Source organism: Trachypithecus francoisi, unplaced genomic scaffold (assembly GCF_009764315.1).
Source record: "Trachypithecus francoisi isolate TF-2019V2 unplaced genomic scaffold, Tfra_2.0 Lachesis_group16, whole genome shotgun sequence".
NCBI classification, from domain to species: Eukaryota; Metazoa; Chordata; class Mammalia; order Primates; family Cercopithecidae; genus Trachypithecus; species Trachypithecus francoisi.
In genome coordinates, this window is record NW_022681461.1 from 62,479,519 (window position 1) to 62,506,655 (window position 27,137).

General features: G+C 42.2%; 2 protein-coding genes and 1 long non-coding RNA gene across 5 annotated transcripts in view; 1 reads left to right on the top strand and 2 right to left on the bottom strand.

Moving 5' to 3' along the window:
* ACO1 (aconitase 1) overlaps positions 1-20,318 on the top strand; it is a 69,391-nt gene extending 49,073 nt beyond the window's left edge. For both annotated transcript variants that reach the window (XM_033237534.1, XM_033237536.1), the window contains 6 exons: positions 1,999-2,103; positions 2,816-2,958; positions 4,499-4,646; positions 8,693-8,815; positions 18,408-18,593; positions 19,509-20,318. In XM_033237534.1, coding sequence (XP_033093425.1) covers positions 1,999-2,103; positions 2,816-2,958; positions 4,499-4,646; positions 8,693-8,815; positions 18,408-18,593; positions 19,509-19,622 — 819 coding nt within the window. In that variant the 3' untranslated portion in view covers positions 19,623-20,318. The remainder of the gene's footprint in view (positions 1-1,998; positions 2,104-2,815; positions 2,959-4,498; positions 4,647-8,692; positions 8,816-18,407; positions 18,594-19,508) is intronic.
* LOC117098704 lies at positions 635-24,424 on the bottom strand. The gene is made up of 3 exons (XR_004443552.1): positions 23,702-24,424; positions 22,960-23,087; positions 635-1,102 (listed from the first exon to the last, which is right to left on the bottom strand). It is a non-coding gene; the product is annotated as an uncharacterized LOC117098704 (long non-coding RNA).
* Positions 24,425-25,147: 723 nt separating this feature from the next.
* DDX58 (DExD/H-box helicase 58) overlaps positions 25,148-27,137 on the bottom strand; it is a 75,304-nt gene continuing 73,314 nt past the window's right edge. The window contains exon 18 of one of the 2 annotated variants that reach the window (XM_033237540.1): positions 25,148-26,855. In XM_033237540.1, the coding sequence (XP_033093431.1) occupies positions 26,559-26,855 (297 nt within the window). In that variant the 3' untranslated portion in view covers positions 25,148-26,558. The remainder of the gene's footprint in view (positions 26,856-27,137) is intronic. The other variant, XM_033237541.1, reaches the window with a different exon arrangement.

A 27,137-nucleotide genomic window follows, 5' to 3' on the forward strand; every position in this document is an offset into this window, starting at 1 on the left:
TAAAGTAACATCTATTTCTTCAGATAACTGGGGAGGGGGTTCTCCGTCATTTTTCTTCTGTGACTCGCATTTTTACAAACTCCACCTCCCCAGAATGTTCCCGGATTTGGACAAGTCAGTGACAGCCTAGAGAAGAAAGGCCTCTCAGGTTCAGCTCTCCAAAACCCCACCCCTGTGTCGGACACCCTGGGGTGTGTGTCAGCTGTGGCGAGGACCCCTGGTGGTCACTATATTGTGTCACTAAGCGGAGTCCATTGGTTGAATGCACCTCTCAGAATGCATTTTTGCACACTTAAAAAAAATTAAGGCCACTCAGTAGGAAGTACCAAGCTACTAAAATCAAACTTTCCGTACATTTTACAAATAGGAGGAGATGTATGGGGCTCAGCATTATATTCTGAGAGTCTTGGATATTATTCCTTTTCCCGCCTTCTGCATTCAGCTGACCCAAGGGCTTCTGACTGCGGCTGGTGGTTTAAATGAGAGTGGAACTGTCTGTAGGAAAGAGTGATGTGGGTGTGATGTTCACACACTGCACCCTCCACAAGGTGCTCCATGGGAGATGGTGTTAGGGAGCTTGGCAGGCATTGTGTTAAATGCATTCCTCCAGAGGCCGAGTTAATGGACCTGTGGACAGAATTCAAACCAATTTTAATGCATAGCAGCTGTCATTTGCTACCCAGTGTCTGTGTGACCTGGAAGGCCACTTCCCAAAACACTCAGAGTAATTTCCCCTTTGGTACAATCTGGATTATTATTTCATAAGTTATTGATAAGCATATGCGTTAGTTATCTATTGCTATGCAACAGATTACCCCAAAATATAGAGCTGAAACAACAAACATATATTGTCTCCCAGTTTCTGTGCGTCAAGAATCCAGGCACAGCTTCACTGTGTACTCTCACAGGGTTCCAGCAGTTGTCATCTGGGGCTGCAGTCTCTGGAGAAGGGTCCTCTTAGGCTCACTTATGTGGCTGTTGGCAGGATTAAGTTCCTCAAGGGCTGTTGCACTGAGGTCCTCCATTTCTCACTGGCTGTTCGCTAGAAGCCTCCCTCAGCACCTTGCTATGAGGGTCTCTTCACAGCTCACATGGTAGCTGGCTTCCATCAGAGCAAGAGAGCAAGAGAGACAGAAGGCAGGTCTCAATAACCTAATCTAGGAGGTAGTCACTAGCTTCAGTCTACACTCAACAGGAGGGGGTCAACAAGAGATATGAATCCCGGGAGGCAGGATGCCTCCTGCCATCCCAGAGGCTGCCTATCACAGTGCATATGTATGTTGTTGTTTGTTTTTCAGAGACCACGTCTCACTTTGTCACCCAGGCTGGAGTGCAGTAGTGTGATCATAGCTCACTGCCGCCTCAAATTCCTGAGCTCAAGCAATCCTCCCATCTCAGCCTCCCAAGCAGCTCGGACTAGAGGCACATGCCATCACACCCAATTTTTTTTTAAATTTTTGTAGAGACATGGTTTTGCCATCTTGCCCAGGCTGGTCTTGAACTCCTGGGCTCAAGCCATCCTCCCACCTCAGCCTCCCTAAGTACTAGGATTAATAGATGTGAGCTACCACGCCCAGCCCACAGTATCTATGGATTTTTAAGTTACTTAGCATGACACACTAGTAGTATAAAGGAACTCTTGTGTGTGGCTATTAAGAATAAAAATGGTTTTTACCATCCTGGCTAACACAGTGAAACCCCGTCTCTACTAAAAATACAAAAACTAGCTGGGCGAGGTGGCAGGTGCCTGTAGTCCCAGCTACTCGGGAGGCTGAGGCAGGAGAATGGCGTAAACCCGGGAGGCGGAGCTTGCAGTGAGCTGAGATCCGGCCACTGCACTCCAGTCCGGGCGACAGAGCGAGACTCCGCCTCAAAAAAAAAAAAAAAAAAAAAAGGTTTTTAGTGTACCTTTTAGCTTGAATGTATGTTTTGTGCTTGCATATTAAATTTTCTCTAGAATGGGATGTGATTAGATCTGCCTTTCTTTTCTTTTTTAAGACTGTGAATGAAAGCTGGAATGCCTTAGCAACCCCATCAGATAAGATGTTTTTCTGGAATTCCAAATCTACATATATCAAATCACCACCATTCTTTGAAAACCTGGTATGGCTTTTTATTTTTTAACAAAATGAATTCTTTGAAGGATTTCTTTCCTAATCATATCTACTTTATTACCCCATACTCTTGCTTTGACTACCCATTTTATTAAAACCTTTGCAAATCCAAGCAGATATTGCCAGGGAGGCGGGGATACTTGGCTGCCGTAGGCCTACAGTTTCTGTATGCAGGGGGTCCATGTGGATGTACGCAGGCACCCTGGTGATCACCTGGACTTAAACCTAGTAGAGTCTGAGGGACTGTTCCAGGAGAACATCCCCACTGCCCACCATAGTGAACCTTATACCCATAAAAACCAGGGACATTGTCCCTGAAACTGATGATCTAGAAGTTTATGCTTTCCTGGGTGGGTCACTGTGGGAAGGGGATGCAGTAGAAGTCAGGATTCCAGTTGTCCTCAGCATCTGAGGCATTCTAGGGATGTGAAGAGAGAGAATGTCATGTGCACCTGCATTACTGTTGCTTTTGAGGGGACATTGCCAGTACTTTACCTTTTCTTCAAGATTGAGATATGAATGTTTTGAGTAAATTCACCTTTTCTTAGCATCTTTGATAAAAACTAGAACACTAGAATTTTCTGTGCATTGCTGTGGAACTGTCATCTGGTTCAGGTCCATGGGCCACCATCATTGAGACTGATCTGGTAACTTGCTTGAGAAAACCTGGGCCAATGCTGACTTTTTGTATTCTTTGCTAGACTTTGGATCTTCAGCCCCCTAAATCTATAGTGGATGCCTATGTGCTGCTAAATTTGGGAGATTCGGTAACGACTGACCACATCTCTCCAGCTGGAAATATTGCAAGAAACAGTCCTGCTGCTCGCTACTTAACTAACAGAGGGTAAGTATGAGTGAGGCATGAAGTACTAAAGGCAAAAATGGTGTAATGGAGTAAATGAGGCCAGCATTTCTCTTTTCACCCTTTAGAATCAGACTCTCAGTGTTCACTGAGGCTTAACCCTGGGGCTTAAAAACCAATTGCGTTTTCTGTTTGCTCCTTAACAGCTTCCATGGAAGAAACGATCAACATGTGAATCCCAACAAGGGGAAGGGGAGAGGGACCTAGTGTATACATTAGGCCCAGCTGTCATCCCTGCCCCCAGGTTGGCTGATCTTTAAAGTACAAGGCTCTGCTCTTAACCTGGGGCACAGGCAGAACCTGACATGCATTGCCAGGTCCTGGTTGAGAAACCTAATGTTTATAGAGCACTGCTTGGAGGATTTGCAGCTTACTTATCTGTTTATCAGTTCTTCAGTAGTGTGCTGATATTCATAGGTATACCAATATTATCAACTACTATCTATTAATATTACTCGAGGTCAGTGGTTCCCCAGTCTGAGTTTCCATGAGAATCATGTGAGGAGATAAAAATTCCTGGTTCTTATTCCTATCTCCTGAATCAGCTCTTTCAGCGATTCCCCAGAGCAAATTTGAGGAACAGAATCCAAATGCCTTTTTTCGATTGATTTTTGACCCCTTTTGAGGCATGAACACTTCAGAGAATTGAATGAAAGCAAATCTAATGCCTTCTCAGAAAAATGCACATACCCACAACATTTTGGATAGTTTCAGGGATTCCAAGACATACTCACCTGCTCCTGAAGCCCATTAAACTCTCTCAGTCCTTAAATTTGATCTAACCATTAATTAAATCATATTAACACATCCACCCCCTAGTATTTTAAGGAACAGCTCAGTGAACTGATCACTGTGTTAATTGTAAGGTATGTTTCCTGACACTGCAAAGTTTCCTTTCACTGAGGGCTCATAGACAAGATTTCCTCTGGTTTGGGGACCAGAAATAACTGTTCTGCCTCTTTGGCACTGCTTTTGATTTTTCTCTCAGGGAAGTTGTAAGTTATGGTGCCAGTTGTGTGTCTTTCCTTTGCATTGAGTTCCTGATAACTCAGGGACAAATTTGAAACTATTTCTGGTTACTTTATGGAATGTATTTTGTGTTTCCCCCTATTTGTGGCTCCATCTGATTTGCCTACCGTAATTCTTCTCTTTGCTTTCATTTTCTCACTTATTTTTAATTTAGCTCTTTATCTTATATGAAGCTTTATAGGCTACCCTACTAACAAATAAAATATTCTTTTTTAGATTTCATTCTTATTTTCCTAACCAGATTTGAAAGACAGTTAACCCAGGAGAATACTGAGTTATGCCTCTCACCACCCCTTCTCACCTCTCTCTGTTCTCCGTTGAAGCTTTGGGGACAGCTTTTCTGCCATGGAGAACAATGCTTAGGAGATTTAGAGAAATAGCCAGGTCTATGTTTTTTGTTTGTTTGTTTGTTTGTTTTTCTTTTCTTGGTGTAAGCTAAAGTTAATCTTTGCTTGCTTCACTAAGCCAGCTCCTTTCTTGCTTGCCTCCTTAGCCTAACTCCACGAGAATTTAACTCCTATGGCTCCCGCCGAGGTAATGACGCTGTCATGGCACGGGGAACATTTGCCAACATTCGCTTGTTAAACAGATTTTTGAACAAGCAGGCACCACAGACTATCCATCTGCCTTCTGGGGAAATCGTGAGTATTGTTTTCTGCTTCCTGCAGACACTAGCATTTGTCAGCCTTGGTGGAGGTTGGATATTTACAGTTACTTGTCTTTTGGTTTTAGGTTTTCTTCACAGCTCCATCCTACCTCAGACTAACTACAGTCCTCCTTGCCAGGTGTCTATATGCATAGAATCTATCACTGACAAATTCAAACCTTTTCTTGTTGCTTAAAGATTCTAAACCGTGGTTTCACCGAGTCTTGTTTCTTAGGAATTGAGCTTTGAGTGAAATTTCATTTAAAGTATTTGAAGGGGAAATACCGGGTTAAATTAAAGGGTGTTTATCAAGAAGTGTTATTGTATGACCTTATTGGCATGTAATTTAATTCGTCTAATCCACATGAAAAGGAGTAGAGAGGCGCTTGGAGGTATGTTTTGGTGCTAATGGGAGCACCATGGTCAGTGTGTTGCAGCAGGGACTGTTTGTTCCCAGCTCTGCGTTATAGTAGCTGTGGGGCCTTGAAGTTATTTCCATCTCTGAGCCTCGTTTTTCTCACCTGTGAAGTAAAAATACTACCTACCTTGGAAGAAAGCTGTGAGGCTTAAAATGAAATGGAATGAAATATAAAACCTAGCATAGAGTCTGGTACATGTCATAGGTCCTTAGTGTCACTTCCCTTCCCAGTGAATGCTGTGAAATTGCCTGTAAACTGTTTAACTTATTTGAGAAATAACCCTGCCGACTTATTTTAAAATAATAATAGCTAATATGTCTGCAGCACTTAACCACATTCCAGGTGTTCTCCTAAGCTTTTTGCATATATTGATTTATATAATGCTCATAACAACCCCTTGAAGTAGGTACCATGATTATCTGTGCTTTAAATTGAGAACTGAAGCATAAAGAAGTCGTATTACCCGTTTAGGTCACACAGTGGAAAAGCTGAAATTAAAACCCAACAAGTCTGGCTCAAGTCAGTGCCCTTTACCACCACACATACTGCCTCACTTGTAACTGATTGTATTTTTGTAACACAAACGCGTTCTTTAGAGATAAGCATTGATAACCAGGACCTAGCACAGCAGATGCTTGTTCAATGAATAGCAGAGGTTACAGAATATTAAATGAAAAAAGATACATGTTGAATGATGGAATACCCGAGAGACCAAGGGGAAAGACTTGTAGTTATAGACTTAGGGGGACCCCTAATAAACGTCACAGTGTACCACACTCATTTACCAGCCCTGCTTGACATAGAACTTCTAGTCAGATGTCTAGAGTCTCATCTTAAATGAGACAGAATCAAGGATGAATAGATATTTGAGCCAATACTTGAACAGGGGGATGGGGGGGGGTGCAAAAAGTAAAAGAAAAAAAATTATATCCTTAGAGAAGAGTTCATTTTCTGTTGCTATGAAATAACAATCAGAAGACAAGAAAGAATGTTTTAAATTTAAAAAGAATATTCAAAGGAGAAGTTAATTGGTTGAGAACATTTCCTAGAATATGTAACAGAAAGATAAGAGAAAAAAATGTAAGAACTGAACTCAGGAGGCCCTAACACCTGCCTAAATAGAAGTGTTGAAAAGAGAGCCAAAAAAATGCAAGAGAGGAAATTATTTCAAAACAAAACGGAAAACTACACGTAAAATTTCTCCAACTGAATGGTCTGAGAATCCAGATTGAAAAGGCCAACTGAAGGCCCACCTAAATAATTTTAAAAGACTCACTCCAAGTTATATCATTGTGAAATTAAGAGCAACAAAAGGAGAAAACGTTTCCAGAGAAAAACAGCTTACATGAAATAACAGGAAATAAGACGTGTTCCGGACTTCTTGATGCTAGAAACTTAGACTGAGGAAAATGATTTGCATCCTAAAATCTACGCCCATCAGATCACCAGTCAAGTGCACTTAAAGTCATGACACATTCAGATATTCAAAAGCTTAAAAACTAGTCCTCAATACCTTCCTTAGGAAGCTACTTGGCAACGTGTTTCACCAACATGAGGGAGTAAATTAAAGGGGAAGACATAGGATCCAGATGAAGGGAATCCCCAGGATGCTGGTGAGGGAAGAGTACTCTGTAACAGGAATGTACCAAGCCCAGAGAGCAAGCAGTCAGCCCAAGTTGGAACAGGACTGAGAGCTCCAGGAATGATAGCTCCATGACAGAGATTTTAAAGTGGTAAATTGCCTGATGTGTTTGAATGTCTTTAAAGGTGATTTGTACTGCAGGGCTTAATGAATGGGTAAGGACATAGAAACAGGAAAAACATAGAAAAAATGAAAATTACTGACTCCAGTGAAACATGTCTTAAATCACCAAGAAAAGGAAATCGTAGTACATTACCTGGCTCAGCTGTAAATAGTATTTACATCATCATAATCATGCAAACACCAAATGCTGACTTACCAAAATAACTGTATTGGGAGGTTGGGGAGAAGGGAAATGTGTGAAAGAGGAGAGATCGTTAAGAGAAGTAAATCCTCAAAGTAGGAAATTGACAGATAATTTTTAAAAAATGGAGAAATCAAGAACTAGTAGTTTAAACATAATACCTAGAGATACACAGGCACAGTAACAGAAGAAATAGCTAAATGCTGTGTTCTCTTTAGATGAGCATAAGAGTGCAGGGAGCTGTTTCTTTCTAAGCTGTTGATGGCTCTCAGCATGGCGCGTTTAATAGAAAAGTCAGGAGACCTGAGTTCTAGACCTGCTTAGTCCTTCTGATCTTGGGTAACATGACATGCTTTGCCATGAGATTGTCAACTTTGCAGTCCTTTTTAAAGCACACACACTCACATTTTTAATACCCAAAGCTATAATCTCTGAAAATATCAGATAAGTTGTTTCTTTCTGGTCTTTGAAAGGATCCAGACAATTCAGTTAGAAGAAGGTTTTCACCATTTCTGTGACAGTTTCTATATTTATGAGTTCTGTCTAACTGAAGACATACAGAATCCTATCCACATTTAGGTAATGCCATGTGAAATTAACCACAGGTTCCATCAGTACACCAAAATACGAATTTGTGAAAATCTGTTTGAGAGTTTTCTTTAGCTCCTGTCTCTCCTTTGAGGAATTTTATCTTAGGACTTACATAGCCAGGAAAAATAATGGTACTGCTCAATCAGCAGAGTAAAGTCTCAGTTCAGTGAGATATTCAGATTTCCTATGAGAAACAAATCTATTTGTGTAAGATGTTTCTCATGTACTAAAATATTAATCTTTTTCTACCTTTTATTTACTTGGGCTTCTATTTGCATTTGTAGCATCTCTTCCCTTGACCTCCAGGAAGAAAGGTGACTAATAAAAGTTTGCATTTTATATAATTTCAGAACATGTTACCTTCTTTGTGTTTTCCTACCTTTTACAACTGACCTTACTGAGTTTCTGATATTGAGTCAAAATTAATGTTTGGGTCGGATTCTGTTTTTTGAGTTTTAAAATAATTTAATCAATGGAAAAGAAAAAATCTGATCTAGTTTCCTTCTGTCCCCTGATGCCTTAGGATTCCAATGTTTTTATAAAACCAACAACAATTAGGCATTTCTGTCAAAAGAATATAAAATGGTTCTTAAGAATACAAAATTTAAGGCCAGGTGCAGTGGCTTAAGTGCCTGTAATCCCAGCACTTTGGGAAGCCAAGGTGGGAGGATCATTTGAGGTCAGGAGTTCAAGACCAGTCTGGCCAACATGGTGAAACCCCACCTCTACTAAAAATACAAAAATTAGCCGGGTGTGGTGGTGTGCGCCTGTAATCCCAGCTACTTGGGAAACTGAAGCAGGAGAATCACCTGAACCCAGGAGGCAGAGGTTACAGTGAGCTGAAATCGTGCCATCGTACTCCAGCCTGGACAATAGAGCAAGACTCTATCTCAAAAAAAAAAAAAATACAAAATTTGGTTGAAGTAAAAAGATCAAGATAATTGGGAATTTGTAGACCAGATGTCTGATTGCACAGATTTGGTCATCTGCAGACCCTTCTGGCCCCGCCCTCACCAGGGCTCAGGGGACTTGTGTCCACTCTTTGCCTTTCCTGCATCTGTAAAACTTCCTTTTCTCTTCCACAGCTTGATGTGTTTGATGCTGCTGAGCGGTACCAGCAGGCAGGCCTTCCCCTGATCGTTCTGGCTGGCAAAGAGTACGGTGCAGGCAGCTCCCGAGACTGGGCAGCTAAGGGCCCTTTCCTGCTGGTGAGTATGAAGCAGCCAGGAGGCAGCTGCCCTCTGAACTGTGAGGGTCCCCAGGCACAAATCCTATTGCTTTACTTTCCAAGAAGATGTCAAGGAAGAGCAAGCTCAAAAAAGCATGTAGCGTTTATTCCTGGCCTGCTTCTTAGTGCCTCTGGATTTATTTTACTTGGTGAAGGGCAGTGCAGAGTTGAACTGGATCTGTCATTGATTAATGAACCTTGGGGGCGTGTCTGTAGAATGGTTTTGGGGTAGGGTCTGTGAAGTCTCTGAAACATATCCAGAAGTGTACATAGATGTCTTTCTTGGGGAGCAGTGTCATGGCTTTTATAACATTCTCAGAGGCTGAGGACCCCAAATTTATTCAAGTACCTTGTTCCAGGTGGATGTCAGGAATAAGCCAGGGCTATTGTATTGTCTGTCAGGTTCACAGAAGAGAAGAGGAGCCTGAACTTTTTCAGTAGTTTCTTCGGCAAGAATGGGTTCTAAGTCTTCTGGAAAATTGGGAGAATCACTTTTTACAATTGCTCTTCACTGCCTATGAATATCTGTTTATGGGCTCTCCATGAGAGAGGGAAACTCACCCAGGCAGCTCTTTAGAACCGTCCACCATCTCGGGGCTCCACCTCTTGAGGTGTCCCCATAGGGCCATGCAAGGAGCAGAGAGCTTTTACCTCTTGAGCATTTGCTTGCCCTAAAAGCAGAGAAGAATCGTGCCACCCAGCCTGAATCTTCAGGGTGGGGTAAACATGGCTTACCTGATGTCAATTTAAATCATTTATGGCTCACAAATTAATGCACTTGGGAAACACTAAGTCCATATCCAGAAGTGCAGTAAAAAAAATGTGGCCATCTGGCAGGCAGTTCTCCAGACATCCAGGCTTCTGAAAATGTCTTTGAACATCACACCTATTATTTTCATTGGTTATTTTGCTCTGAGGAAAATAGAAATGTTCTCTGATTAGTTAGTAGTAGGTCAAAGGCCTGTCTTTTCTGGAAACTACTGAAAAGATCCAGATAATTGCAGAAGAAAAAGGATTTTAGGAAATGGGTTGGGAGCTGGTAGCCAAAATGCGACCCAAGCAGTCAGCACTCAGGTAGGGAACTCTAAGATCTGATAGAGGATAAGAGAACTGGTCCCCAGGGGTTCTCTGGAGTGCAGACTTTTCTATAGAACTGCTGAGTTCTGGCTGCCCAGGAAGCCATACGCTCTTCTGTAGCTGTCCAGGCGGGGCCACTCAGCGGTGCTGGACTGTACTTCCCAGAGAGCAGTGGACAGCTATGATTTACAGCTTCTGAAGCACAGCAGCATGGCCTTTGCACAGAGCTAGTGACATGAATAGGGTGTGTTCAGAAAGCTTTCTACTTCCCCAGAGTACATCCGCCTATCCCTAAAACCCTAGAAAATATCTACAGCCCCAAAGAATCTGCCCTCTCCCTGTAGCAGTGCTTTGCAAGTTTGGAAACACTTATGGGATTATTATTGTAATACCTGTGCTTGGATCTCATCTCCAGAGATTCTGGTTTAATTGGTAAGGAGAAAGGCCTGGACATTGGGATTTTAAAAGCCTCCCCTGCTGATTCTGGTATGCAGCAGTGGTTGAGAACCATTGCGCTATAGTTCACGGTTCTCAAAAGTATAAGAATCACTAGTCCCCTCCCACCCATGCTCCCTGCAAGACATTCTGATGCAGCAGATCTGGGGTAGTACCCAAGTATCTATGTTTTCAACAAGCTCCTAAAGTGACCTTGGTGTTGGGCAATGAAAAGTGTGCCCTAGATATCAAGAGACCTCTTAGGGTATTTTAATATTATATGACAGTTAATAATAAACTAATGAGGAGTTCTAGTTAATGGAGTACCATCCTTTATTGCTGTATATTGCCGATTATAGATTCCCAGTAAAACATACTTTAAGCTTAGTATCAAGACTATATTCAACACAGTTTGGTCTTTGAAGCAGAAAGTGTAAAAGCAGTACACAAGAGGTAATCGTTTATCTGTGGTATGTTCTGAAAGTTGGTTTTTTGATTGAACTTTCTGTGCCTGCTGATACAGCTAAAATAGTGGGAAAAAATCAAGGGAAAAATGTTATGTTGTTTTGCGATGTGGATTCCAGATACGATGTAAGTTTGCTCAAACATGTTACATCACTTGTCAGACTCCAGGGTCCAATTACCAGATACCAGCACGACTCCCTGGGTAAAGGGGGACAATAAGGGCATCTACATCCCCGGGTTAGTGGAGGGTGGAATGAGAGGAATTATTTAAGTGCTTACATAGTGCCTTTACGTTGTGAGTAATCAGTGAAGACTAGCTGTTGTGTTATTTATCACTAGAGGATAACATTTTATGTAAAATATTAATAGGTACTTACAAATAATTTAGGTGTGAGAACAGTTCTAACTTACAAAGAAGCTTATAATGTGGGGTAGGGCACAGACCAGTAAACAGACAATTACAAAGCAATATAATAGAAGAAAACACGGTGTTATGAGGCAAACATAAGGACCACTAACTGAAGATTAATTATGCCATTTTCTGTCATCCTACATGTATTCAAGATGTAATTCCCTTAGAGTACAAAGTTAATGTAAAAAAAAAACTCATCATTGTGACCTTCAGTCTAGAAGATGTACGGCAAAATTAGGCTAGAGCATCTTTTTCTCCTGTGATATTAGACATCTGATTTCACTGAAATATAGTATACAATTACTGGAAATGAGGGCCTATAAAAGTCCATAAAACCAAGTGACTTTTCAAGATATAACAAAGGTAAAAGTTACTGTCATCACTGTCTATGAACCATCTCATTATCAATATTCTAGACTTGGAAGTAAAATAATAAAAAGCTTAAAGCATCAGATAATTAATTCTTTGGTATTTAATACTAATATTTCAGAAATAGAACTCTAAGAGTATTTCCAGATTTGCATATGCTGACTGATTTTTAGGTTTATCATCCTTCATTTTATAACGGAAGTGGGTTTCTTATACATTGATAGAATGTAGTATGATTGTAGTGACTTTTTTTACTCTGACATTAACTAAAAACGTGGTGTAAATGGTGAATTATAGAGGTAGCAAGGCACAGGTTACAAAATATATGCAAACATTTTATTTTATTTGTATGCTGTATTTCATTGTTGTGTTTACTTTTTATTATTATACTTTAAGTTCTGGGATACATGTGCCATGGTGGTTTGCTGCACCCATCAACCCGTCATCTACATTATCCTCCTAATGCTGTTCCTCCCATAGCCCCCCACCTGCCAACAGGCCCTGGTGTGTGATGTTCGTTCCCCTCCCTGTGTCTATGGGTTCTCATTGTTCAACTCCCACTTCTGGGTGAGAACCTGCGATGTTTGGTTTTCTGTTCTTGTGTTAGTTTGCTGAGAAGGATGGTTTCCAGCTTCATCCCTGTCCCTGCAAAGGACATGAACTCATCCTTTTTTATGACTGCATAGTATTCCATGGTATATATGTGTCACATTTTCTTAATCCAGTCTATCATTGATGGGCATTTGGGTTGGTTCCACGTCTTTGCTATTGGGAACAGTGCCACAGTAAACATACATGTGCATGTGTCCTTATAGTACAATGATTTATAAGCCTTTGGGTATATACCCAGGAATGGGATGGCTGGGTCAAATGGTACCTCTGGTTCTACATGCTTGAGGAATCACCACACTGTCTTCCACAATGGTTGAACTAATTTACACTCCCACCAACAGTGTAAAAACGTTTCTGTTTCTTCCCATCCTTTCCAGCATCTGTTGTTTCCTGACTTTTTAATGATCGCCATTCTAACTGGCATGAGATGGTATCTCATTGTGGTTTTGATTCGCATTTCTCTAATGACCAGTGAGGATGAGCATTTTTTCATATGTATGTTGGCTGCATAAATGTCTTTTGAGAAGTGTCTGTTCATATCCTTTGCCCACTTTTTGATGGGGTTGCTTTGTACTTGTAAATTTAAGTTCTTTGTAGATTCTGGATATTAGCCCTTTGTCAGATGGATAGATTGCAAAAATTTTCTCCCATTCTGTAGGTTGCCTGTTCACTCTGATGATAGTTTCTTTAGCCGTGCAGAAGCTCTTTAGTTTTAATTAGATCCCATTTGTCAATTTTGGCTTTTGTTGCCATTGGTTTTGGTGTTTTAGTCATGAAGTCTTTGCCCATGCCTGTGTCCTGAATGGTGCCTAGGTTTTCTTCTAGGGTTTTTATGGTTTCAGGTCTTAAGTTTAAGTCTTTAATCCATCTTGAGTTAATTTTTGTGTAACGTGTAAGGATGGGATCCAGTTTCAGCTTTCTGCATATGGCTAGCCAGTTTTTCCAACACCATTCATTAAATAGGGAATCATTTCCCCATTGCTTGTTTTTGTCAGGTTTGTCAAAGATCAGATGGTTGTAGATGTGTGGTGTTATTTCAGAGGCCTGTGTTCTGTTCCACTGGTCTATATAATTGTTTTGGTACCAGTACTATGCTGTTTTGTTACTGTAGCCTTGTAGTATAGTTTGAAGTCAGAAAGCAGGTAGCATGATGCCTCCAGCTTTGTTCATTTTGCTTAGGATTGTCTTGGCGACATGGGCTCTTTTTTGGTTCCATATGAAATTTAAAGTAGTTGTTTCCAATTCTGTGAAGAAAGTCAATGGTAGCTTGATGGGGATAGCATTGAATCTGTAAATTACTTTGGGCAGTATGGCCATTTTCACAATATTTATTCTTCCTATCCATAAGCATGGAATGTTTTTCCATTTGTTTGTGTCCTGTCTTATTTCCTTGAGCAGTGGTTTGTAGTTCCTGAAGAGGTCCTTCACATCCCTTATGAGTTGTACTCCTGAGTATTTTATTCTCTTTGTAGCAGTTGTGAATGGGAGTTCACTCATGATTTGGCTGTTTGTCTATTATCAGTGTGTAAGAATGCTTGTGATTTTTGCAGATTGGTTTTGTATCCTGAGACTTTGCTGAAGTTGCTTATCAGCTTAAGGAGATTTTGGACTGAGACAATGGGGTTTTCTAAATATACAATCATGTCATCTGCAAACAGAGACATTCCTATTTGAATACCCTGTATTTCTTTCTCTTGCCTATTTCCCTGGCCAGAACTTCCAATACTGTGTTGAATAGTAGTAGTGAGAGAGGGCATCCTTGTCTTGTACCAGTTTTCAAAGGGAATGCTTCCAGTTTTTGCCCATTCAGTATGATATTGACTGTGGGTTTGTCATAAATAGCTCTTACTATTTTGAGATATGTTCCATCAATACCTGGTTTATTGAGAGTTTTTAACATGAAGGGCCGTTGAATTTTGCCGAAGGCCTTTTCTGTATCTATTGAGATAATTATGTGGTTTTTGTCTTTGGTTCTGTTTATGTGATGGATTACATTTATTGAATTGCGTATGTTGAACCAGCCTTGCATTCCTGGGATGAAGCCAACTTGATCATGGTTGATAAGCTTTTTGATGTGCTGCTGGATTCGGTTTGCCAGTATTTTGAGGATTTTTGCATCGATGTTCATCAGGGATATTGGCCTGAAATTTTTTTTGTTGTTGTGTGTCTGCCAGGTTTTGGTATCAGGATGATGCTGGCCTCATAAAATGAGTTAGGGAGGAGTCCCTCTTTTTCTATTGTTAAGAAGGAATGGTACCAGCTCCTCTTTGTACCTGTGACAGAATTCGGCTGTGAATCCATCTGGTCCTGGGCTTTTTCTGGTTGGTAGGCTATTTATTACAGCCTCAATTTCAGAACTTATTGGTCTATTCAGGGATTCAACTTCTTCCTGGTTTAGTCTTGGGAGGGTGTATATGTCCAGGAATTTATCCATTTCTTCTAGATTTTCTAGTTTATTTGCATAGAGGTGTTTATAGTATTCTCTGATGGTAGTTTGTATTTCTGTGGGGTCGGTGGTGATACCCCTTTATCATTTTTTACTGCATCTATTTGATTATTCTCTCTTTTCTTCTTTATTAGTCTGGCTAGCAGTCTGTTTTGTTGATCTTTTCAAAACAACAGCTCCTGGATTCATTAATTTTTATAAGTTTCTGGTGTCTTTATCTCCTTCAGTTCTGCTTTGATCTTAATTATTTCTTGCCTTCTGCTAGCTTTTGAGTTTGTTTGCTCTTGCATCTCTAGTTCTCTTAACTGTGATGTTAGGATGTTGATTTTAGAACTTTCCTCTTTCTCTTACGGGCATTTAGTGCTATAAATTTCCCTCTACACACTGCTTTAAGTGTGTCCCAGAGATTCTGGTACATTGTGTCTTTGTTCTCATTGGTTTCAAAGAACATCTTTATTTCTGCCTTCATTTCATTTTTTACCAGTCATTCAGGAGCAGGTTGTTCAGTTTCTGTGTGGTTTTGAGCAAGTTTCTTAGTCCTGAGTTCTAATTTGATTGCACTGTGGTCTGAGAGACAGTTTGTTATGATTTCCATTCTTTTGCATATGCTCAGGAGTGTTTTACTTCCAATTATGTAGTCAGTTTTAGAAAAAGTGCGATGTGGTGCTGAGAAGAATGTATATTCTGTTGATTTGGGGTAGAGAGTTCTGTAGATGTCTATTAGGTCAGCTTTGTCCAGAGGTGACTTCAAGTCCTGAATATCCTTGTTAATTTTCTGTCTTGATCTAATATTGCCAGTGGGGTGTTAAAGTCTCCCACTATTATTGTGTGGGAGTCTGTTTAAGTCTCTTTGTAGGTCTCTAAGAACTTGCTTTGGCCGGGCGCGGTGGCTCAAGCCTGTAATCCCAGCACTTTGGGAGGCCGAGACGGGCGGATCACGAGGTCAGGAGATCGAGACCATCCTGGCGAACACTGTGAAACCCCGTCTCTACTAAAAAATACAAAAAACTAGCCGGGCGAGGTGGCGGGCGTCTGTAGTCCCAGCTACTCGGGAGGCTGAGGCAGGAGAATGGCGTGAACCCGGGAGGCGGAGCTTGCAGTGAGCTGAGATCCGGCCACTGCACTCCAGCCCCGGCGACAGAGCAAGACTCCGTCTCAAAAAAAAAAAAAAAAAAAAAAGAACTTGCTTTGTGTATTGGGTGCATATATATTTAGGATAGTTAGCTCTTCTTGTCGCATTGATCCCTTTACCATTATGTAATGGCCTTGTCTCTTTTGATCTATGTTGGTTTAAAGTCTGTTTTATCAGAGACTAGGATTGCAACCCCTGCTTTCCTTTGCTTTCCATTTGGTTGGTAAATCTTCCTCCATCCCTTTATTTGGAGTCTATGTGTGTCTTTGCACTTAAGATGGGTCTTCTGAATACAGCACACTGATGGGTCTTGACTCTTTATCCAATTTTCCAGTCTGTGTCTTTTAATTGGGGCATTTAGTCCATTTACATTTAAGGTTAATACCATTATGTGTGAATCTGATCCTGTCATGATGTTAGCTGGTTATTTTGCCCGTTGATGCAGTTTCTTCATAGCATTGATGGTCTTTACAATTTGGTATGTTTTTGCAGTGACTGGTATCGGTTGTTCCTTTCCATGTTTATTGCTTTCTTCAGGAGCTCTTGTGAGGCAGGCCTGGTGGTGACAACATCTCTCAGCATTTGCTTGTCTGTAAAGGATTTTATGTCTCCTTCACTTATGAAGCTTAGTTTGGCTGGATATGAAATTCTGGGTTGAAAATTCTTTAAGAATGTTGAATATTGGCCCCCATTCTCCTCTGACTTGTAGGGTTTCTGTAGAGAGATCTGCTGTTAGTCTGATGGGCTTCCCTTTGTGGGTAACCCGACCTTTCTCTCTGGCTGCCCTTAACATTTTTTCCTTCGTTTCAACCTTGGTGAATCTGACAATTATGTGTCCTGTTGAGTATCATTGTGGTGTTCTGTGTATTTCCTGAATTTGAATGTTGGCCTGCCTTGCTAGGTTGGGGAAGTTCTCCTGGATAATGTCCTGAAGAATGTTTTCCAACTTGGTTTCATTCTCCCTGTCACTTTCAGGTACACCAATCAAACATAATTTGGTCTTTTCACATAGTCCCATATTTCTTGGAGGCTTTGTTCATTTCTTATCACTCTTTTTTCTCTAATCTCTGATATATTGTCTTCCACTTGATCGATTCAGCTATTGATACTTGTATATGCTTCACAAAGTTCTCATGCTGTGTTTTTCAGCTCCATTAGGTCATTTATATTCTTCTCTAAACTGGTTATTCTAGTTAGCAATTCATCTAACCTTTTTTCAAGGTTCCTGGCTTCCTTGCATTGGGTTAGAACATGCTCCTTTAGCTTGGAGGAGTTTATTAGTACCCACCTTCTGAAGGCTACTTCTGTCAATTTGTCAATCTCACTCACTGTCTAGTTTTGTTCCCTTGTTGGCAAGGAGTTGTGATCCTTTGGAGAAGAGCCATTCTGGGTTTTGGAATGTTCAGCCTTTTTGCACTGGTTTCTCCCCATCTTTGTGGATTTATTTACCTTTGGCCTTTGATGTTGGTAACCGTCGGATGGGGTCTCTGAGTGGACGTCATTTTTGTTGATGTTGATGCTATTCCTTTCTGTTTGTTAGTTTTCCTTCTAACAGACCCCTCTGCTGCAGGTCTGCTGGAGTTTGCTAGAGGTCCACTCCAGACCCTGTTTGCCTGGATATCACCAGCGGAGGCTGCAGAACAGCAACAATTGCTGCCTGTTCCTTCCTCTGGAAGCTTCATCCCAAAGGGGCACCCACCAGCTGCCAGCCAGAGCTCTCCTGCCAGCCACAGCTCTTCCAGTCAGGATACACGGGGGTCAGGGACCCACTTGAGAAGGCAATCTGGCCTTATCAGAGCTCGAACGCTGGGCTGGGAGAACCGCTACTCTCTTCAGAGCTGTCAGGCAGGGATATTTAAGTGTGCTGAAGCTGCGCCCACAGCCACCCCTTCCCCTAGGTGCTCTATCCCAGGGAGATGGGGGTGTTATCTATAAGTGTCTGACTGGGGCTGCTGCCTTTTTTTCAGAGATACCCTGCCCAGGGAGGAGGAATCTAGAGAGGCAATCGGCGATGCTGAGCTGTGGTGGGCTCCACCCAGTTTTTACACTGTGAGGGTAAAACCACCTACTCAAGCCTCAGCAATGTCCGATGCCCCTCCCCCCACCAAGCTCAAGCATCCCAGGTTGACCTCAGACTGCTGTGCTAGCAGCAAGAATTTCAAGCCAGTGGATCTTAGCTTTCTGGGCTCCTTGCAAGTGTGGGACCCGCCAAGCCAGGCACTGGAGGGAATCTCCTGGTCTGCCAGTTGCAAAGGCCATGGGAAAAGTGCAGTATCGGGCCGGACTGCACCATTCCTCCCAGTACAGCCTCGCATGGCTTCCCTTGGCTAGGAGAGGGAGTTTCCTGACCTTTTGTGCTTCCCGGGTGAGGCAACGCCCCAACCCACTTGGGCTCACCCTCTGTGGGCTGCACCCACTGTCCAACCAGTCCCAGTGAGATGAACTGGGTACCTCAGTTGGAAATGCAGAAATCACCTGCCTTCTGTGTTGATCTCATTGGGAGCTGCAGACCGGAGCTGTTCCTATTCGGCCATGATGCCAGCTCTCTCACAGAGCCTTTTGTAAATCTGTATATCCAAAGAAAAGGTTGGAACTGTGTCTAAACTACTGTCTTTATTCATCAGGGAATCAAAGCTGTCCTGGCCGAGAGCTATGAGCGCATTCACCGCAGTAACCTGGTTGGCATGGGGGTGATCCCACTTGAGTATCTCCCTGGTGAGAATGCGGATGCCCTGGGGCTCACAGGGTGGGAACGATACACTATCATTATTCCAGAAAACCTCAAACCACAAATGAAAGTTCAGGTCAAGGTAAGCTGGAGCCTCTCTATGCCAGGCCCCATCAAAAGGGGTCCCCTTGTTTGTAACCAGTCTTGTTAGAAGGAAATTAGTGAGGTTTGGAAGGTAAAAAAAATCACTCAGTAGGACTGCATTAGACTTAGGAGGCCTACTAGCACCTTTTCTACCTGCCTTCACCACACAGGATGATGCCTATGGATTTATTAATTTCTCTGTTTATTCATAGAGTTATCTTCAGTTCCATTCTTACCTCCCACCCCCTGGCTGTACCCTGTTCCCGGTCTCACTCAGCCCAGAGGCAGAAGATCATGATGAGAGCTCAGGGATGTTACATTTCACATTCCCTAAAACATTTCACTATAAAAATGTGACCAACAGATATACTCACCCCTTCCTAAGCCTGCCCATAGGCACCAGGCTTTGATTAGCCCAAGAGTAAAACTGACAGATCCCTAGGCAAGGTAAAGATAAAGTGCCCAGCACCAGGTCCCAGGGGGGATTTGGTGTCTGTGTCTCAGATAAGCAGGTGGGCCAGCTGCCTAAGGGACAACCTTAATGAAATCTCTGCTGATTGGATACTCCGTCCACAGGGAGCCCCCAGAGGTTTAGAAAATATCACCCCAATGACATTAATAGCTACTGCCCTGAGAAGCTATTTCTAGTTCTTAGATGCCTCTCCCCTCCAATCATTTAGTCTGCAGTGATTCTCAAACTTGAATGGGCAAAGCAGCCTCCCAGGGATCTTGCTGAAATGCATCTTCTGATTTAGTGGGTCTGGGCTGGGGCCAGCAGCCTTACATGTCCCCATGTGCTGCTGGTGTTGCTGACATGTGGACCACACCCGAGGGGCAGGCTGGGCAGAATCTCCTCTGAACAGAGCTGTCTCGCCGCCTCCCTCAATGATTCTTCTGTTTCTTTATGCCGCAGCTGGATACTGGAAAGACTTTCCAGGTTGTCATGAGGTTCGACACTGACGTGGAGCTCACTTATTTCCTCAATGGGGGCATCCTCAACTACATGATCCGCAAGATGGCCAAGTAGGAGACCTGCACTTGGTGCTGCGCCCAGGGAGGAAGTCGCACCACCAGCCAGCCCAGGCCCTGGTGGAGAGGCCTCCCCGGCTGCCTCTGGGAGGGGTGCTGCCTTGTAGATGGAGCAAGTGAGCACCAGGGTTTTGGTGCCAATCCTGCAGGCACAAAACCAGAACTTTCTACATTCTCTATTTTTGTTAATCTTCTCTTTTTCCAGAATTTGGAAGCTAGAATGGTGGGAATGTCAGTAGTGCCAGAAAGAGCCAAGCTTGTCTTTAAAGTTACGGATCACAGGACGTTGATTTTTCACTGTTTCTTATTAATCTTCAGCTGAGCACAAGCAAACCTTCTCAGGAGGTGTCTCCTATCCTCTTATTGTTCCTCTTACCCTCTGTTCAATGAAACCTTTCTCTTGAGGGTCATTTTCCTTTCTATAGTGTTAACTGACATGGATAGATACCAAATCAGAGCAGTGATTCTCTCTTCTCTCCCCTTTTCCTTCAGAGTGAATCATCCAGACTCCTCATGGACAGGTTGGGTGTTGAAGTTTTTTTGATTATGTACCTTTTGATAGATCCACATAAAAAGAAATGTGAAGTTTTCTTTTACTATCTTTTCATTTATCAAGCAGAGACCTTTGTTGGGAGGCGGTTTTGGCAGAACACATTTCTAATTTGAATGAAATGAAATCTATTTTCAATGAAAACATGTTGACTTTGAGTTTTGCTGTGTTTGTGGCTGGAATTTTGGGACATTTAGTGCAGAGTGAATCTCAGACTATGTCATTAGGAAGCCTGAACAACCTTCATATTCTCCCATTTTTACAACTCTATCAGAATTGTACAGGTATAATGGAAATGTTTAGGAACCATTACGCTCTACCCTGTTTGGGAGCAGACAAGAGGGAAGAGTAGCCTGGTAGCAGTAGCAATGATGTGAGTATGTAAGGAAAAGCAGATGATTGGTTTTTAGTGCCCTGAAGTTTATCTGCTCATTTTTACCCCTGTAGTCGTCTTAGTTTGCTTGGGCTGCTATAATGTAATACCATAGACTGAATGGCTGAAAGAATAGAAATGTATTTTCTCACAGTTATGGAGGCTGGAATTCTGAGATCAAAGTTCTAGCCACTTCATTTTCTGGTAAGGACACTCTTCCTGGCTTACAGATGGCCACCTTCTTGCTTGTTGCATTTCTTTGGTTTGTGCCTGGTGGGAAAGAGAGAAAATGGGCTCTCTTCTTACAGCAACACTTATTGTATTGGATCAGGGTTCCACTCTTAGGGAGACCCAGGAAAACTGGTGGTATAACTTGGTTCAAGTCCAAATGCCTAAGAACCTGGAGGGGCATGGGGAATGCTGGTGTAAGTCCCAGAGTCAGAATGCCCAAGAACCAGCAAGAGCTGTGATGTCCAGGGACAGGAGGGCAGGATCTTTGTAACGAATTTTTTATGTCAAACTTAGCACTCAGGGGATATGGCCTGGTCATCAGAACGTCCGGAATCTAATCCTTTTTCTACTTCTCACCAGATGAGGGATCAAGACAGGTTATTTAGCATCCCTACACTTGCGGTCCTGGGGATCTTATTTATATTCATAAAAAAAATTACGAACAGTCAGGCACGGTGGCTCACACCTATAATTCCAGCACTTTGGGAGGCCGAGGCGGGTAGATCATCTGAGGTCAGGAGTTCTAGACCAGCCTGGCCAACATGGTAAAACCCTCTCTACTAAAAATACAAAAATTAGCCAGGTATGGTGTTGGGCGCCTGTAAACCCAGCTACATGGGAGGCTGAGGCAGGAGAATTGCTTGAACCTGGGAGGCAGAGGCTGCAGTGAGCCGAGATCATGCCATTGTACTCCAGCCTGGCTACAAGAGCAAAACTCCATCATCATCTCAAAAAAAAAAAAAAAAATACAAACAGAACTCCATTGTACAAAAAGCCTGTGATCCTCATGTTAGGATCAGTCCTAGAATAAAAACACTAAGAATGGCTGAGAAAACAGACCTCCACCCTCTTAGCTCTCCATCACTGAGCAGCTGGGGAGCTGTCTTGCTCCCCACATTCAGTGGCTCCTGTGGTCTGAATGTTTGTATCCTCCCCAAAATTCACGTGGTGAAACCTTAACCACCCCCCCCCCGTGGTGATGGTAATAGAAGCTGGGGCCTTTGGAAGGTGATTAGATCATGGTGGTGAGGCCCTCATGGATGGGGGTAGTGCCTTAAAAGAGGCTCAAGATAGAGACCCCCCTCATTTCTTCTACCATGGGAGAACACAGCAAGAAGGTACCATCTGTGAACCAGAAAATCTGTGAACCAGAAAGTGGGTTCTCACCAGATACTGAATCTGCCAGTGCTTTGAACCTAGACTTTCGGCCAGAACTGTGAGGAATGTCTATTGTTTATAAGGCACCCAGTTCATACTTAGTTACAGCAGCCCAACCAAAGACCGTGGTTATAAGGAAACAGATGCTTGTGGCTAGACTAATGGAATTGGGTCCCTTACCTCCAAGTATACCCTCTGTCCTTTTCAGTAAAAATATCTTTGCCAGACACAGTGGCACATGCCTATAATCCCAACACTTTGGGAGGCCGAGGCTAGAGGGTTGCTTGAGCCCAGAAGTTTGAGACCAACCTGGGCAACACTTTACAAAAAGAAATTAATTAATTAAATCAGCCAGGTGTGCACCTGTGGTCCCAGCTTTTGAGGAGGCTGAGGTGGGAGGACCACTTGAGCCTGGGAGGTCGAGGCCATGATTGTTCCACTGCACTCCAGCCTGGGCAACAAACTGAGACCCTATCACCCCCCCAGAAAAAAAAAAAAAAGTATCTTGGCCAGTGTCTCAACCTTGCCCACTAACAAGCCTAAATAAACGAACTTCTTTTACCTGGTTCTTTAATGGCTGGTCATCTTACTGTCCAAATTAAAAATATGCTGTTCTCCCTCCCATATTCTTTGGGAATGAAGATTCCCATGTTCTGATAGTTTTCCAAATTCATTACTGCCTGATCCCTCCTAGGGAAAAAGGCATTCCTGGCATCCACAGCAAGCTAAGAGTTAATATTTTTAACATAGCAAATAAGGACAAGGGATGCCCTTCATGTGTATTTACACACCAGATTTTTACGGTACGTAGGGAGTAATCTAGGGGAAAGATACATTAGGCATGAATCTTAGCTGTGGTAGAAGCACAACTGAAATTAGCTAAAGCAAAAAAAAAAAAAAACAGCTGGCTCATAGAACTTGAGGAACAGTGGTGGCCATGACTGTGGGCTCGATTGGATCTAGTGACTCAAGCTCCCTTCCATTTGCCCCTCCAACCACCCCCCATCCCTCCACCAATCATACCTTCTATTGGCCTCTGCAGTAAAGTGGCCTCTTCTGGGCCCTTCCATATGCCAGGGGATATGGCCACCAGCAGTTCTGGGGCAACTATTAATAATTTGTGATCTTGGAGATTTGTCTCTCAGTATTCCCTAGGGCAAAAATATTGGGAGTGCCTAGTCACCTAAATGAAGAACTTTATTTTTGGCAGTTTCCCTTTCAGTTTCCCTTTCAGGACTGGAGTAATGCACGGGGTTATATAGGAGCAATGCAGAGCCACTTTTGAAAAATAGTAACCAAGGTTCTTCTGGCTGCCTTCTTAGGACATTATTAAATGTCATAAACACAAGTGGATTTTAACACCCAGCCAGTTTGTGTTCAACCAGACGGCATAATTATCATGAAAAAAGATTACATAATGGTAGCTGATATTCTTATTTTTAAAAGTTGACATCCCAAGAGTGAATCCTATTCAATATAGATTTATTGAATGAAATTCATAGTTTTATATTATAATGAAACAGAGTTCCAGGCATGTACCTGCCAAATTTGGTTCTGGTTGTCTTTTCGTATGTAGGCTGGATACCTGCTACTGTGCTTCTACAGGATGTTAACAGTGTCCCCTGAGTAAAACAGACCCAGGGTCAGTACATTTGGGAACCACTGAGTTCAATGGGTTTTATCACTGCAGAACAGACACAAGAACAATGTGTGCTGTAAATCACCGTTTGCAGGGAAGGTGGCAGCAAATGGCACAGAAACCCACCTGACCACAGAGTGCTTTCTTCTGGGCGTCTCACACACTGGGCTCCACAGGATGCTCTTGAGAAACACTGAGCTATGGTTGGTCTGCTGTTTGAAATTCAAATAATAATGAATCAATTTTAAGGACAGGAATTGTTTTACTGACCTTGATGTTGAGATGAGTCTTCATTTCAGGGTGAAAATATCACAGGATCAGCACAGGCCCGGACCGCAGAGATAACAAGGTGCTGGTTGTATAACAGGTGGTGTCTCAACCACAGGAGCTCCAAAACATGTACATGGCTGGACACCCTGCCAGGATGCTCTAATGGGGCTGGGCATGTGTCCATGAAGAAGACTCCCCAGTTGTTTCTAAAATGTGGCCTTTGGTCTAGAAATGCAATGACCAGCATTTGGGAGTCAGTCAAGAGATCCACTTCCTAAAAGCCTACCTACTCATCTCTTTCATTCAATACATATTAACCAAGTGCCTACTTTGAGTCCATGCCTGGCAATGACATTATTCCATTAAAAGTCAAACAAGGAAATGCTAAGTTTTCCTTATTTCACTTCAGTCTGCCTACCTCAGTTGGCTGAAGGGGGCTATTCACCTTCATCCAAATTGAATCAGTTACACACTTAAAAGCACTTTTCTTGGCCAGGCATGGTGGCTTATGCCTGTAATCCCAACACCGTGGGAGGCCGAGGCAAGTGGATCACTTGAGGTCAGGAGTTCAAGATCAGCCTGGCCAACATGGTGAAGCCCTGACTCCACTAAAAGTAATAAAAATTAGCCGGGTGTGGTGGCAGGTGCCTGTACCCAGCTACTTGGGAGGCTGAGGCAGGAGAATCACTTGAACCCAGAAGGCAGAGATTGCAGTGAGCCAAGGTCACACCACTATACTCCAACCTGGGCAACAGAGTGAGACTCCATCTCAAAAAAAATTTTTTTTTTCTCTTATTAAATCTATTTCTGGTAGATGTTTTACACCTCCTATTGGAGTTCTTAAACAGTAGTGTATTAGTCCATTTTCACACTGCTATAAAGAACTGCCTGAGACTGGGTAATTTATAAAGAAAAGAGGTTTAATAGACTCACATTTACACATGGCTGAGGAGGCCTCAGGAAACTTACAATCATGGCAGAAGGGGAAGTAGGCACATATTACATGGCAGCAAATGAGAGAGAAGGTGTGTGCGTAAAGGAGGAATTGTCAAACACTTATAAAACCATCAGCTCTTATGAGAACTCACTATCCCAAGAACAGCATGGGGACAACTGCCCTCATGATCTAATCACCTCCCATCAGGTCCCTCCCTTGACACATGGGGATTATAATTCAAGATGAGATTTGGGTGGGGACACAGAGCCAAACCATGTCAAATAGCAATTTTAAAAAATCACATAAGAAAAGACACTCTTAATAAAATACAAATGGAAAATGAAAAAAAAAATCAACTCATAAACTTGGTTTAAATAATTTGTATTGAATCTTAGTAAGAATACTGCTACTAGTAATTATCAAGCAACTACTGTGTCATGTACATTTCACACATTCTTTTAATTAAAAACTCTCCACTAACCCTTACAGTTCAGTATTATCTTTGTTTTATAGATGAAGAAAAGCCAAAGAGAAGTTATATAACTGGCAAGTTTCTCTGGCTCCCTGCCTGCACCATTGCTCACTAGATTGCATGGAGAGGGAAGCGGCTGGAACACCTCATCCTGTTGATCTCCAGGGAACTCAGGCACTTGCTTACATGTCTAGAAAAACCACAAACTAAGCTCTTTGAAGCATGAGCAAACCTTGCTAAGTGACACATGAATGCCATTTGGATACATATTCTAATCTTTCAAGTAGAAAGGACAGTCAGACTGCCTCACCTGTAACATCCAAGGGATCTGAGAACAGACATTCAGTCCAGGTGTTGAACATCAACCATTAAAGGAAAATTGTCAAAGAGAACAATGACACATATTAATAGGGCAACATATATAGTAAACTAAGTTTTCAAGAAGTATTTTGTCATTTTTATGCTCACTACTAAAAGCTGTCCACTGTAGAGTGGACACACATTGCTACCTACAGCAACTCTAGAGTGAACAGCTTTTAGTAGTGAGCATAAAAATGGCTTTAGGTACTCATGTTCTCTGTGTAGCCGTACCACACGTTGCTACACAGGGAACATGAGTACATATAACCATTACATATACATACCTGTATGTATGTATAATAGTTATATATAAATATGTACAGTATATACATGTATATATATTGAACTCTTGGAATTATCAACCCTTAAGGGATCAGCAAAGAGGAGGACTCAATAAAAAAGACTAGAATAGAACCAGAAGAGAGAAAAGCCCAGGGACAGTTTCAAGAAGAGTGCTCAACAGGGCCAAATGTGCAGAGGTCAAATAGAAGGTCAAGAAGTGCCCAGTCACTCTGATTTGGCAACCAGAGTCACTGGTAACCTTCAAAAGAACAATTTCAGTAGATTGTTAATGGCAAAAGCCAGTTTACAGTAGGTTAAGGAGAAAAAAGGAGATAAAAATTCCCAACATTCCATTCATTCATCTATCCTGGTGTGTACAGAGTGATTACTGTGTGTTTGTTGGCAGTGGACTCTAAAAAGAAGGCTAGAAATGAGGCTTTTTAATTTTTCCCAAGTACTAAGAGCTCTGTTGGCCTACAAAATATTCAGTGCTGTGATTCACTCGTGTGCTTTGCATATATAATATATTACAAACTGTTAAAGATATTTTTTAAAAAATGTCTTCACAGGCGTACAAGCGATCCATGATTATACCTACTACATTTGTTTCTTCTCCACTCAAAGTTACTCATTCCCTGTAGCTGAAGATTGAGGCCCTGATATCATTTGGACATTTCTGCTGGATCAAATGGTATCTTCTCAAAATGAAAGTCCTTCCACTTCGAGTACAGTGTCTGAACTCCAGTTGCAATATCCTCCACCACAAAACTTTCAATTTTTATAACTGGAATCTCAAATGTCTTGTACTTCACATGGATTCCCCAGTCATGGCTGCAGTTCTGTCGGGCACAGAATATCTTTGCTCTTTTTTCAAAATTTGAAAACTTCTTTGGCTTGGGATGTGGTCTACTCACAAAGCATTCCTTAAAAGCATCTCCAAGCACAGTGTAATGGCATTCCTACAGATAAAGGGATGGAATAACACACAAAAGAGAACATTAGAACCAGTACATAATTGTGATTTAAGAAAAAAAAAAAGAAAACTCCACAATAATCTGAGATGAAGAACAGGTGGGTCTTACTTATTTTACAATTGGAGGAAAAAAAAATATGGATTCACCTAAAGTCCAGAGGACGATCCATGCACCTGACTGCCTTCTACAGGCAGGGTAAGGTTGCAAGTGAGGACACTGGGCACCTCATAGAGAGGAAGATTAAGAAGGACCCAGGTAACCCAGCTT